Source organism: Suncus etruscus, chromosome 17 (genome assembly GCF_024139225.1).
Source record: "Suncus etruscus isolate mSunEtr1 chromosome 17, mSunEtr1.pri.cur, whole genome shotgun sequence".
Lineage (NCBI taxonomy): Eukaryota > Metazoa > Chordata > Mammalia > Eulipotyphla > Soricidae > Suncus > Suncus etruscus.
The window spans coordinates 7,473,587-7,486,377 of NC_064864.1; the positions used below are offsets into that span (position 1 = coordinate 7,473,587).

Below are 12,791 nucleotides of genomic sequence, written 5' to 3' on the forward strand. Positions count from 1 at the left end.
TTGGATTACTGTGGTCTATCTTATTCAGTATTCATTCTCCATCTTAGAGTATAATTTGGTGATTGAATTACTGGGCCCTACTCTACTCAGGATTCATTCATTCTCCACCCTAGGGTGTAGTCTGGTTCTTGCTAATATGAGCCTGGGTTTCAAGAAGGCAATGTATTCATTATCCAATCTTCTTCCACTACACTTCCTCCCTTCTTGGGAGTTGAAAGCTTATGGGTTTGGGATTCCTCAACCTGTTTCTCCCTCTTTAGTTTGTGTGTGTGTGTGTGTGTGTGTGTGTGTGTGTGTGTGTGTGTGTGTGTGTGTGTTATTTCCTACTTCAATGTTTGCTTCCAGACCTGTGTCTCTCCAGTATCCTGGCTTTGGCCTAGTCTAGCACCTACACTGTACTGTCTCTCTGGCTCCAGCCTCTATATTTGTAAGTTTATGTCTTTTGCTAAAAGTGCAGAGTTTTGATCTATTATTGCTTTAAAATATCCAGCACTGTGCATATTTCTCTTGCACTATCAGAATTCTAAAGTTCATTAGAACTTTGATTGCCTCATAGGTCCCTGAGGCTTTGTTCATTTGTTTTCAATCTATTTTATTCCATATACTTTACAAATTAGAAAATTGATTTTATTCTATCATCGAGTTCACTGACTTCCCTCCTTTACCTTTACTGCATTCAGCTATGAACAATATTCAGTGAGATTTAAATTTTGTTCATTGTGCAACTTGATTAGATAATATCCATTTTTTTCTTTTAAAACACTTTTTTAAATGGATTAATGGTTTTTTTCTACCTTCCTTATCTTTCAAGGTTAACAGTTGTTTCAAGAATGTTTGCGTTGATTCATTTGAGCACTTTAATTATGGGGGGAAATTTCTAGTCAATACCTAGGTTTTAGGGGGATACACTTGGCTCTCCCAGGCTACAGCATTTCATTAGGTAGTATGCAATGTAGCACTTCTGAGTCCACCTCAGTGGTGCTCAGATCATGCAAATGGTAGTTAGAATCTAACTGCATGCATTCATGCAATCTAATATTGAGCTATCTCCCTAGCCCCTGGAGAGTTTTATAATTGTTGCTTTAAAGTCTTTGACAGAATATCAGCATACATTTTATTTATTCATTATTTTAAATGAGTCAAGATTTTACTGAATAAAACTTACTTTAAGATATGGTGTGTGAGGAATGGGGAGAAAAAAAATGTAGAGTGAACACAGCCTTGAAAGAGCAAGAAAGCAAGCAGAGGGGCCGGTGTGGCGGCGCAAGGGGTAAGGCATCTGCCTTGCCTGCGCTAGCCTGGGATGGACCATGGTTTGATCCCCCTGTGTCCCATATGGTCCCCAAAGCCAGGAGCAATTTCTAAGCACATAGCCAGGAGTAACCCCTGAGCATCACCAGGTGTGCTCACCTCCCACCCCCAAAAAGCAGAGACATGTGCTCAAGGGAGATGGGATGAGAGTACAGTAGTGATAGCAGATTGGATGTTAAGTTACACCTTGTTGTTAGGTTATACCTTACTTTACCCAAAACAAAAATCATCCCTGGTTTCTTGGTATTTGTTTGTTTACAACTTGGTTTCATCCAAAACAAAGATTGTTTTATATGTAAATCTGAGGGGGAGATACTCGGGATAGCCTTAGCTATCTGCCCTATGTTCTTACTGCCTCACCTGGGGGTGGTTTTTGAGCTCAATAAAAACAGTTCTGGCTGGCAGCTTGCTGGAGATACTAGGTAGAAAAATGCCAGATTATACGTATTTCACTTTCAGCCTGGTTTGGACTATTTCATGGGCAAACTTGATTCAGACTTGTTCACCTGGGGTTGGAGATATGGAGTGTGGGATGATTTTACAGTTCAGGTGCTTTCCTTCAAAGAGGCAGGTTCAGTTTAATTCCAACACTCACAACCATTATGAATGATCCCAAAGTCAGGAATCAACCTTGAACACTGTAGGGGATGATCCTAAATAAAAAAAATGGAATGGAGAACATGGCTTGAAAGAGCAAAGCCCAGACACATTTTATCTTATTGTGTATATTTACTTATTGACTTTTTCATGCAGATTGAGAGTTATGACTCTGGCAAATAATTTTGGTAATGATATGTATATTTTAGAGAAATATGATGTTCAAAAGTTTGGACTAAAGAAATAGACAAAGGAGTAAGGAAATTGTGTTTCTTACAGCTGATTCCTGGTGCTTCTTATCATCGCCTAGCACCACCAAAAGTGATCTCTGAGGACAGAGCTGAGGGTAAAGCTGATTCAATTCAATGCCATTTCCCCCAAAATAAAATAAAACAAAGATTCTACAAATGTTTGGGTTGCTCTGGATATAAGAAAGGGAAGAAAGGAAGAGAAAGTGACAAGGAAGGAAGAAGGAAGAAAGGAAGGATGACAGAAGGATGGAAGGAAGAAAGAAAGGCATAAGGGAGAAAGGAGGAAGGAAATAAGAAAGGATAGAAGGAAGGAGGAAGAAACAAAGGGAGAAAGGAAGAAAGAAGGAGGGAAGGAAGAATAAAGGAAGAAAGAAGGAAGGGAAAAAAGAGGGAAAGAAAGAAGGAAGGAAGGAGGAAGAAAGAAAGGAGGAAGGAAGAAGGAAGGAAGGAAAGAGAAAAAGGAAGAAAGGAAAAAGAAAAGAAAGAAGGAAATAATGAAAGAAGGAGGAAAAAGGAAGGAAAAAGAAAAAGAAAAAGAAAAAAGGAAGAAATGAAGGAAGAAAAGAAGGAAGGAAGAATGAATAAAGGAAGGAAAAAGGAAGGAAAGAAAGAATGAAAGAAGGAAGGGAGGAAGGAGGGATTATGAATTGATACAAGCATATCTTTCCTTGAAATAAATACTTTTAGTTGTTTTTTGGGGGGGTTTTGGGGCCACACCAAGTGATGTTCAGGGGTTTCTCCTGGCTAAGCGGTCAGGAATTGCTCCTGGCTTGGGGGATCATATGGGATGCCAGGGGATCCAACCGTGGTCTGTCCTAGGCTAGCATGGACAAGGCAGATGCCTTACTGCTTATGCCACTGCTCCGATCCCAATACTTTTAGGTTTTTACTGTGTCCCTTTTGATTGTAGTCTAAGATTCCAGTTTTAGTTCTATCTTTTCAGTCATGCATCCTTTTATTCTTAACATTTGTTCAATTCTGAGATTGTGATTGTATATGTATATCTATGTGTGAACTCTGCTGGATCTCAGATGCCAGCACCCCTATCTGCCTCTCTTCTGTGCTGTGCTGCATTTTCGGCCTGATTTCAGGCCGATGGCCTGCCTTCCTGTGAGCCCTCCCTGAAGGTGACTTGACACACCCAGAAAGGGAGGAGCCAGAGGAGCATGGCAGTTCCGCTCCCCTTTGTGACCGTGCACATCATTTAGCCAATGAATACAACCACAACACGTAGAAAAACCCACAATACAAGTGTGACAATGGGGAAACAACGCAGGCCAGCGCCAGACATAGAGAATGAAGATGGCAACTCTGATGACTTGAACATGACCAACCAACTCTCCTTATCTCTCAGATAAGATAGAGTCGCAATATGGAAGATGTTCAAAGAACTCAAACAAAGTATAGAAGAGAACAATAAGAATCAAAGAGAATATGAAGATAGAAATCAGAAAACTCGAAACTGACATTTCAGGTCAAATAACAGATCTGAAAAACTCAGTAGATGAATTGAAGAAAAACATGGTTGAGCTTTCCCACGGGATAACAGCAGCTGAGGATAGAATTAGTACACTGGAAGATGAGATGAATAACAATTCCATACAGCAGAAGAAATTGAAAAAAAGCCTCAAAACAAATGATCAAACGATGGAAAAATTACTCAAAGAAGGAGAACAGATGAAAATAGAAGTCTATGATAAGCTCAACAGAAACAACTTAAGATTCATTGGAGTCCCAGAGACCCAGGAAGAAAATCTCCAGGAAGAATCAACGGTCAAGAACATCATAAAAGAGAAACTACCAGAGCTAATGAATAAATGTGATCAAATCCTGCATGCCCGAAGAGTACCAACTAAAAGAGACCCCAGAAAAAACACCCCAAGACACATCCTAGTCACTATGACGAATCCCACAGATAGAGACAGAATTCTGAAAGCAGCAAGATCGAAAAGAGAAATTACATTCAAGGGAACATCTTTGAGATTTACTGCAGACCTGTCACCGGAAACACTCAAGGCCAGAAGGCAGTGGTGGGACATAGTGGCAAAACTTAATGAAATAAATGCTTCGCCTAGAATACTGCACCCAGCAAAACTCACTTTCAGGTTTGAAGGAACAATACATGGTTTCATAGACAAACAACAGCTCAGAAACTTTACAGACTCAAAACCATTCTTAAAAGAAAAACTGAACGGCCTACTTTAAGACAAGACTGACCAACAGACACACCAAACTTCGATATAAAGATGGCACTAACTCCTAGGACAATTTTTTCTCGCAATGTCAATGGACTAAATGCACCAGTTAAGAGACACAGAGTGGCTAAATGTATATCTACATGTATATATATATGTATATATATATGTGTGCATATATATGCATTTATATATAAATTATATAGATACATACTCTGAGACTCATATATATCCTAAAAAATTAAATTTTAGCATGCAGAACATAAAACTGGAAATAAATAATGGTAGACTTATTTTCTTTCTTCCTTTCAAAAAGTATATATATGTATGTATTTTTTCTCAACTAAGCTATCATCTTTAAAATTCCAAAGAAGAATTTCCAGATTTTCTACAGAACTAATTATACTTTTATGTAAGAAAATATACCACAAAATCTAAGAACATCTGAGTAACATTTTTTTATAAAAATATTGACAAAAAAAAAAATAAAAAAAGAAGGGCTCGGAGAGATAGCACAGCGGTGTTTGCCTTGCAAGCAGCCGATCCAGGACCTAAGGTGGTTGGTTCAAATCCCGGTGTCCCATACAATCCCCCATGCCTGCTAGGAGCTATTTCTGAGCAGACAGCCAGGAGTAACCCCTGAGCACCGCCGGGTGTGGCCCAAAAGCAAACAAACAAAGAAAAATTTGACCAAAGCATTTTCTTTTATCAATTATTCTGAGTGAGCCTGGAAATACAAAGTAAAATGAGATTGAAAACAGCTTAAGCAATAAGAAAACCATTTAATGAATCTGAACTAATTGACATTTTTTGAATTGATGGCACTGGAGAACTTTTAAAAGAAATTAATATCTTTGGAAAGTACATTATTAGCTGAACTTTAGTCTTATTAAGCATTATTTGAAATTTTGCAACTCAAAGATATTGAGTCCATCTTTGCCATACCCTAGGGAAAAAAACACCCATAATATTCCCCAGAGCAATTAAAATAAAATTAGTAGAATTTTCTTAAGAACATTAATTTAGATAGTGAACAAAATTTTCTTTCTTAAAAAATAACATACTTACTGCTAAGATTATGAAGTAACATATGTAGTAAAGTCATAAATTTTGAATACTGAATTATAGAAAATTCCATTCCTTTACTCCACAAAAATCCAGATACATAATAATCCAGTACAATGGCTTCTTTGAAACAGATTTTAACATTTTTAAAATTCAAAATTTTTTCCAGTGTTCTGTAATAAAAAGAAAAATTCAGTTATTAAAATAAATTCTGATGATGCAGTTCCCTTTATAATTTTTAAAAATAAATTTTTAAGTTAAATCATATGATGTCCATAATCTAAACATATCCATATTTTTTGAGATATGACAATATCACAAATTTTCTTTTAATAATTTTTTTATAATTCCATTACCATTTAATTGTAACAAGCAATATTAAGTAAATTATTTATACCTGCCAAGGGGAAGGCTTGGGAGAGTTTGGGAAACCAGAGACATTGTTGGACATCACTGATGGTGATATTGGTGTTGGAATATTTAATGCCAGAAATAACTGTAATATGAGCAAACTCATATAAAGAGCAAACTCTGTAAACCATGATGTTTAAAATAAATTTATTATAAAAATGAGGCCATATCCATATTTTTATCAAAATCCAAAAGTCCATGACAATGAGACAACCAGTATTTTCTCTTTATTCTTCTTATCCTCTTTCCCTTTTCTGTCTTCCATCTTTCACTAGTAGAAATTTTCTCTGAAATTCAGTGTTTTTTTTTTTTTCATTTACACAATGAGTTTTATTTTAGGAAATGTTCCATTAACTGTTTTAGTTAAAAGTTTCAGATTGCTAAATATATCTTTGGCTTTCATTTTCCAAAGGATTCTAATTAAGTATATTTTACCATACCTACAATTTTCTTGTTAACCTTCAAAATGTTTCCAAATCAATTTGTTTCATTTTATATACTTTTCTTATTAATGTCACTCATGGCCCTTAACTGTTTTCAGCAGCATTAATTCTACCCCAGGATGCTTTCAAATTTCACTTCTGCAATATATTTATATTTTTAAAATAAAATTTTTTAAATATTATTTTTTAAATATGCATTATCTTTCATTTTCCTTGAATTTTAGTTGTTTTAGTCATTTTTACTCTATACTCCTGTTACTACATTCTATATTTTAAAAATTCATGACTAAATACTTAACATATCCTTTTGTCTGCCTCATGGCTATTTTATTTTCCCAGTATATTTTCTTTATCTGCTATTTCTTTTTCCTGCTATTTTTTTTTCTTTCTTGCAGTCATTGCATGCATATTCTATTTCTACTACTGTGAACTGTTTATGCCTAGAGTTACTTTCTCTGTGAAATAAGCTTATGCCAATTATTGTAGTTTTTTATTTTTTTAATAAATGGGGGAAAAGCTTTTTATAACCATGGATAAGCTATTTTCTCTATCACTTAAACAATGTTTTTTTATGAATATGGGTAGTCTTTGCTCTAAGCTTGCTGTTGCAAACAAGAGGGCTTGAAAATCAGTGTCACAATTTTCACGTCTGCTGGAAAAATACATATAATTTTTGAGCTCACTGTAAGATCTGAAAGCATGTACATCCTCCTATTTTTCTCCTACACTCCTAATAAGTTATAAGGCTTCTGGCAACCATTATTATATTTTGTGGTTCTGGTTTTCAAAATCTCTTTATTTTGACAAAGATGGAATTTCCATCATTTGACACGGATGGAAATTTCTATGTTATTTTTATGCAGTTTCCAAAGGAGTGTCCATATGTCTATAAAAATGCAGTTTTTATCATTTATAATATTGAACTACTTTGTATAACAAAAACATGGTAGAATGAAACAAATACAGAAATAAAGCTGTTGTGTTTAGTTAACCTTAATATTCATTACATCAATAATAGTTTCATAATAGCCTTTTATCCAAAAGTAAATTCTGTCTATCCTGAGCTTATCATGGTCATGTCATCTCCTTCCCGAGTGCCATTTAATGTCAGTAAATTGCTGTTTGATAGGCACTATCCTAAATTCTCTAATTCATAAACAAACAAAAAGAGTCAATTTCTTCTTTACTTTTTATATTTTTGAGGGGTGCAGTGGGTCACACCTGGAGACTTTGCAGCCTCTGAGATCAGATACCATTCCTGGTAGGCTCGAAGGCACATATAAAATGCTGGGGATTCAACCCGGATTGGCCACATGCAAGGCAAAAGTCCTACTCACTGTGTTATTTCTCTGGTCCCAAGTGTTCATTTCTATATAAGTGTCTACTTATATAGAAAAAAAAGTACGAAAGAATGGTTCCACCCAATGGCTACTTAAAACCATAAGAAAAGAATCAACTTGTAGATGAATCTTATCTCTTGATCCTTTTTAATTAAGACTTTGAGTCAACCAACTGCAGATTAAATCTAAATACTAAATTCTGTGGTATTTTATGTGTACATGTGTGTCTAGTCCTACTTTTTTGGAATTTTTTATAATTTGTTTTGTTTTGTTTTTTTGAGCCACACCAGTGGTGCTCAGGGGTTATTTCTGACTATCCAGTCAAAAATCACTCCTGGCTCAGGGTACTATATGAGACACTGGGGACCGAACTGAGGTCTGCATGCAAGACAAATGCCCTACCACTGCACTATCCCTCTGGACCCAAATTTTTATAATTTTTATTGTTACACAAAATTAAGAATATCTGGGTACATTTTGCCAAGCATACATTCAAGTGATAGAAGCAAATATAAATAAGCAGATACTCCAGAAGATGGGAGGCTAACTTTCAAGCCAGGTTTTTGCATTGTCTGCAAGATTTAGTTTATGTTTAAATGCAAGTTCATTTAGTTTTAAGTAAAAATACAAAAACCTATAATAATAAATTCTTCTGTGGCAATTTAATAGAAGTGTTTAATGGAGAGATAGAAGACACTGAAACATATTTACTTCAGACATTTAAAATAGTATAACAGGGCCGGAGTGATAATGCAGCGGTAGGGCATTTGCCTTGCACGCTGCTGACCCAGGAAGGACCTCGGTTCGATCCCCAGCATCCCATAAGGTCCCCCAAGCCATGAGCAATTTCTGAGATCATATCCAGGAGTAACCCCTGAGCTTCACTGGGTGTAGTCCAAACCCCCCCAAAAGAAAGATGAAAGAAAAAAAGAAAGAAAGAGAGAGAAAAAGAAAAAGAAAGCAAAAGAAAGAAGAAAGAAAGAAAGAAAAGAAAGAAAGAAGAAAGAGAGAAAAAGAAAGCAAAAGAAAGAAGAAGAAGGAAGGAAGGAAGGAAGGAAGGAAGGAAGGAAGGAAGGAAGGAAGGAAGGAAGGAAGGAAGGAAGGAAGGAAGGAAGGAAGGAAGGAGGAAGGAAGGAAGGAAGGAAGGAAGGAAGGAAAGAAAGAAGGAAAGAAAGAAAGAAAGAAAAGAAAGAAAGAAAGAAAAGAAGAAAGAAAGAAAGAAAGAAAGAAAGAAAGAAAGAAAGAAGAAAGAAGAAAGAAAGAAGAAGAAAGAAGAAAAAGAAAAAGAAGAAAAGAAAGAAAGAAGAAGAAAGAAAAGAAAGAAGAAAGGAAGAAAGGAAGAAAGAAGAAAGAAAAGAAAGAAGAAAAGAAAGGAAAGAAAGAAGAAGAAAGAAAGAAAAGAAAAGAAAGAAAAGAAAGAAAGAAAGAAAAAGAAAAGAAAGAAAGAAAGAAAGAAAGAAAGAAGAAGAAAGAAAGAAAGAAAGAAAGAAAGAAAGAAAGAAAGAAAGAAAGAAAGAAAGAAAGAAAGAAAGAAAGAGAACACAACAAATCCGAATCTGTCTGTGGTCTCTCTTCAGTTCTATATAGCCATCTTCCTCATTTTAAAAGTCTGAAGTAAATATGTCATATTTACCATTATAAGAATAGAATATACATATGTAATATGATTAATTTATTATGTCATATATAAAATATATAATATATAACAGTATAATATATAGTTATATCATATTATATGATTATATAATTCTCTCTTTTTTGGTGATGCTTAGGGGTTACTCCTGGCTGTGCACTCAGAAATCACTCCTGGCTTTGGGGACCATATGGTATGCCAGGGGATCGAACCGTGATCCATCCTAGCTTAGTGCATGCTAGGCAGATGCCCTACTGTTTGCACCACTGCTACAGCCCTTGTTTATATAATTCTATATAATCATTACTAATATTATTAATTAATTAAAATTAATATAATTATCAACTGTATATTAGTTATAATGGTTTATATATATGGTTTATTATAATGGTTATCTATAATACTGCCATATAATAACATACCATGTATATTAAAATAATAACACTATACTAAGGATGTATTACTTTTTTAAAAGATGGATGGTATTAAATAACATCTCTATGCATTTTATAAAAATGGAAAATCATTATACTTATAAGTTTGAGTCAGAGAGATAGTACAGTAGGGAGGGGTCTTGCCTTGTAGTTTGTCTATCCAGTAATCTCTGTGTGCAGACCCAGTAGTAAGCCCAGAGGACTTCTGTCTGTGGGTCCAAATAAAAAATGAAACAAAAATTTTATGATTATGAAAATCTTTAAATTTGGTAGGTTCTCTTTCACAATGCCTTTCACTCCAAGTTAAAATATCTTTCTGGTACAATGTAGGATCCTGTTCCATTGTGATACACATTTCCCTCAAAAAAGCATTATTATTCTGATTGTAGTTTTAGCATTCTAAAATAGTCTTTCCTTATTTTAAATTATGAATTTGTTTCCTTGTCTGAATTAACAAAGGAGAGAATCACTGTAAAGTACTTTCACTGCATGAATGGATAAGTAATTGCCTAATATCTACTTATTATTTATACTATGCATAAAGTAATCTTAATTAAAAATAAAAACAAAGAAAGTTTCCCTAATTATATGGAAATATAGTAATTTGATATATCAGAAATATTATTTTAAACAATTGAGAATAATATAAATTCTTTAAAAATGTGGCTGTGATGGCAGTGGGGTAATACACAGACAGAATGTTTTCCTTGCATGTGGCCAACTCAGATTCAATCCCTGGCAACCCATATGATGTCTCAACTAATGCCAGGAGTAATTTCTGAGTGCAGAGCAAGGAGTAATCCCTGAGCAACAATGTGTGTAGGCCACCACCCATTAAAAAATGTAATTGGCTATTTGTAGAGTTGGTGAAATGCTACCTTACACAATACATGAAAATAATATCTAGATTGAGTAACTAAAATAGAATAGTTTACTAGTAGTTTATTTTAAAGTCACACTGTATTCACACTCTAAATTTGGGTTTCTTGCCCCTCTACTAATTTACGCTCCTTCATATTCATAAAGAAAATTTTGAATCATGCCTGATTATATTTCTCTCAAGGTAACTTGGTTTACCCCAAAGGAAATATAGTGCATGATATTTTATTCAAATAAAATCAAAACTTTAAGTTCATTCCATTATTTTTTATGAATCACTCTTAGAGAAATTTTAACCTCTTTGTTTTTCTTTGATCTGTATCTTTAATATCTTTTAATTTTACTGACTTGATCTTTAATAATCTGAGTTCTATATTATTTTTCTCTTTTGCTCTCATTTGCTCTATTTTTTAAAAGCTTCTAGTGACATATTTTATCATCATTTAATCTCATGCTTTATAGAGCAAATGGTTCTTTAATTAGGAGTTTTAACCTAGAATTTTATTATTTCCCAAGATTGGCTTCTTCCTAAATGTACACTTTAGCTCTCAGCATGTCACTATTTTTAAAATAAAATATTTTACCTGGATAATTGAATCTTTTATATTTATGAGCAAAGACAAATACTTGTCCAAGTGTATTCTGATATCTCACTGAGGTATCAATTCCTTTATTCACTTCTCACAGACTCTCTCCCACCATATCCCCTCACATCCCCTATACTATTGAATCTTAACCTTCAGTATGAACTACAGACTAAAGATTTTCATTCCCATTTCTACTCTTCATTTAGTCATTTCATTCCTAGTGGATTATGCAAAGGAACATTCAGATTAAGGTGCATGTGGCAAAGATTTGAATGTAGAGTTATTGGAAATTTGTGAACCTTTTTCTTGGGGACAGGGAAAAGGAATATGAAAGAGGAAAGTGACATCTAAAGCTGTCGGTGATGATAAAGAAGAAGAGAACAATGTATAATAGTAATTTAGAAAGCTTTGCTATAGTGATAGGCAATGGGACTATCCACTTTGTCACACTAAGAATTACAGTAAAATATTATATCATTTTGCATGCTTTTAAAATAGCACGGCATATAATTTTTCTAATATAACATATATAGAAACACGCCTTATGGTAAGAATTAAACTTCTCATGAAGGCTGTGGGAAAGGGTTATTAAAAGATCTCTCAGTTTTATTTCTATGTTTAAATTTGTTAGTTAATTAAATTTTTTTTTAAGAAATAGCTTGGGTAGATAGGTAAATAAAATCAGAGCTACATTAAAACATGAATGACTGATATTAATTCTTCATGGGAATACAGTTAGGCATTTAACTTCACTTGAAATGTACTCCAAGTATTTATTTTAATGATATTTTAATGTTTCACTTGGTTGACTGCTTTTATGGAGTACAGATTTTAATTTTTAAAGGTAAGAAAATGTGCTGATTTCCTATAATTTATTTAAATAGGTTCATACTTTGTACACTATGATTTTGGCATAGTACTCTGACTTGCTGACAGGACACCCAAATTATATTTCTATCACTCTGAAAGCTGATATAATCCCTATTTATAATAATGCTACTTTAAATGGGAAGTGAATGACGATAAATGTTTCAGAATTTTTGCTACATATTTATGTAAAGAAAATTGCTTTGTATGGAAATGGCTCATGATATAGCACCAGCATCACTTATTCATGATTAATGTACTAAAATTGTGATTATTTTAGATGAATTCTATCAGTGAGACATTCTAAAATGTTAACATCCTGTTGGCTACTTCCATACCAACTTGAACTTCTGTATCACCCTCTGTATAATTTAGCCCTCACGAAATTTTTTTTTGTTTTAAATATGGAACGCTTCACGAATTTGCGTGTCATCCTTGCGCAGGGGCCATGCTAATCTTCTCTGTATCGTTCCAATTTTAATATATGTGCTGCCAAAATGAGCACACCCTCACCAAATATTAATGACATGTTAATATTTAATAAAGATTAGAATACATTTAAAATGTAGATATTTAATAATAACATTACTATTTAAGAAAAAAAAAGACTGTCATACAAGTTACGACACATGATATGATTTAAAATGTGATAAACTTTACCTAAAAGGATTATTTTAATATCTTCATTTAATATTACTTGCATTTAATATAACATCCCTCACCTAATATTTACAACAAATTATAAGCTGTAATAAGTATCTATGATAAAATAAATATA

The 12,791-nt window shown here is 33.9% G+C and overlaps 1 protein-coding gene and 1 non-coding gene across 2 annotated transcripts in view; both read right to left on the minus strand.

Annotated features, from left to right (window-relative positions):
* The window catches only part of CABCOCO1 (ciliary associated calcium binding coiled-coil 1), a 155,885-nt gene that overhangs the window by 132,304 nt on the left and 10,790 nt on the right, over nucleotides 1-12,791 (minus strand). The window contains exon 3 of the mRNA XM_049790629.1: nucleotides 5,423-5,592. Within this exon, the coding sequence (XP_049646586.1) occupies nucleotides 5,423-5,592 (170 nt within the window). The remainder of the gene's footprint in view (nucleotides 1-5,422; nucleotides 5,593-12,791) is intronic.
* On the minus strand, nucleotides 12,412-12,518 carry LOC125995257 (U6 spliceosomal RNA). Its single transcript, XR_007490807.1, has one exon. It is a non-coding gene; the product is annotated as a U6 spliceosomal RNA (small nuclear RNA).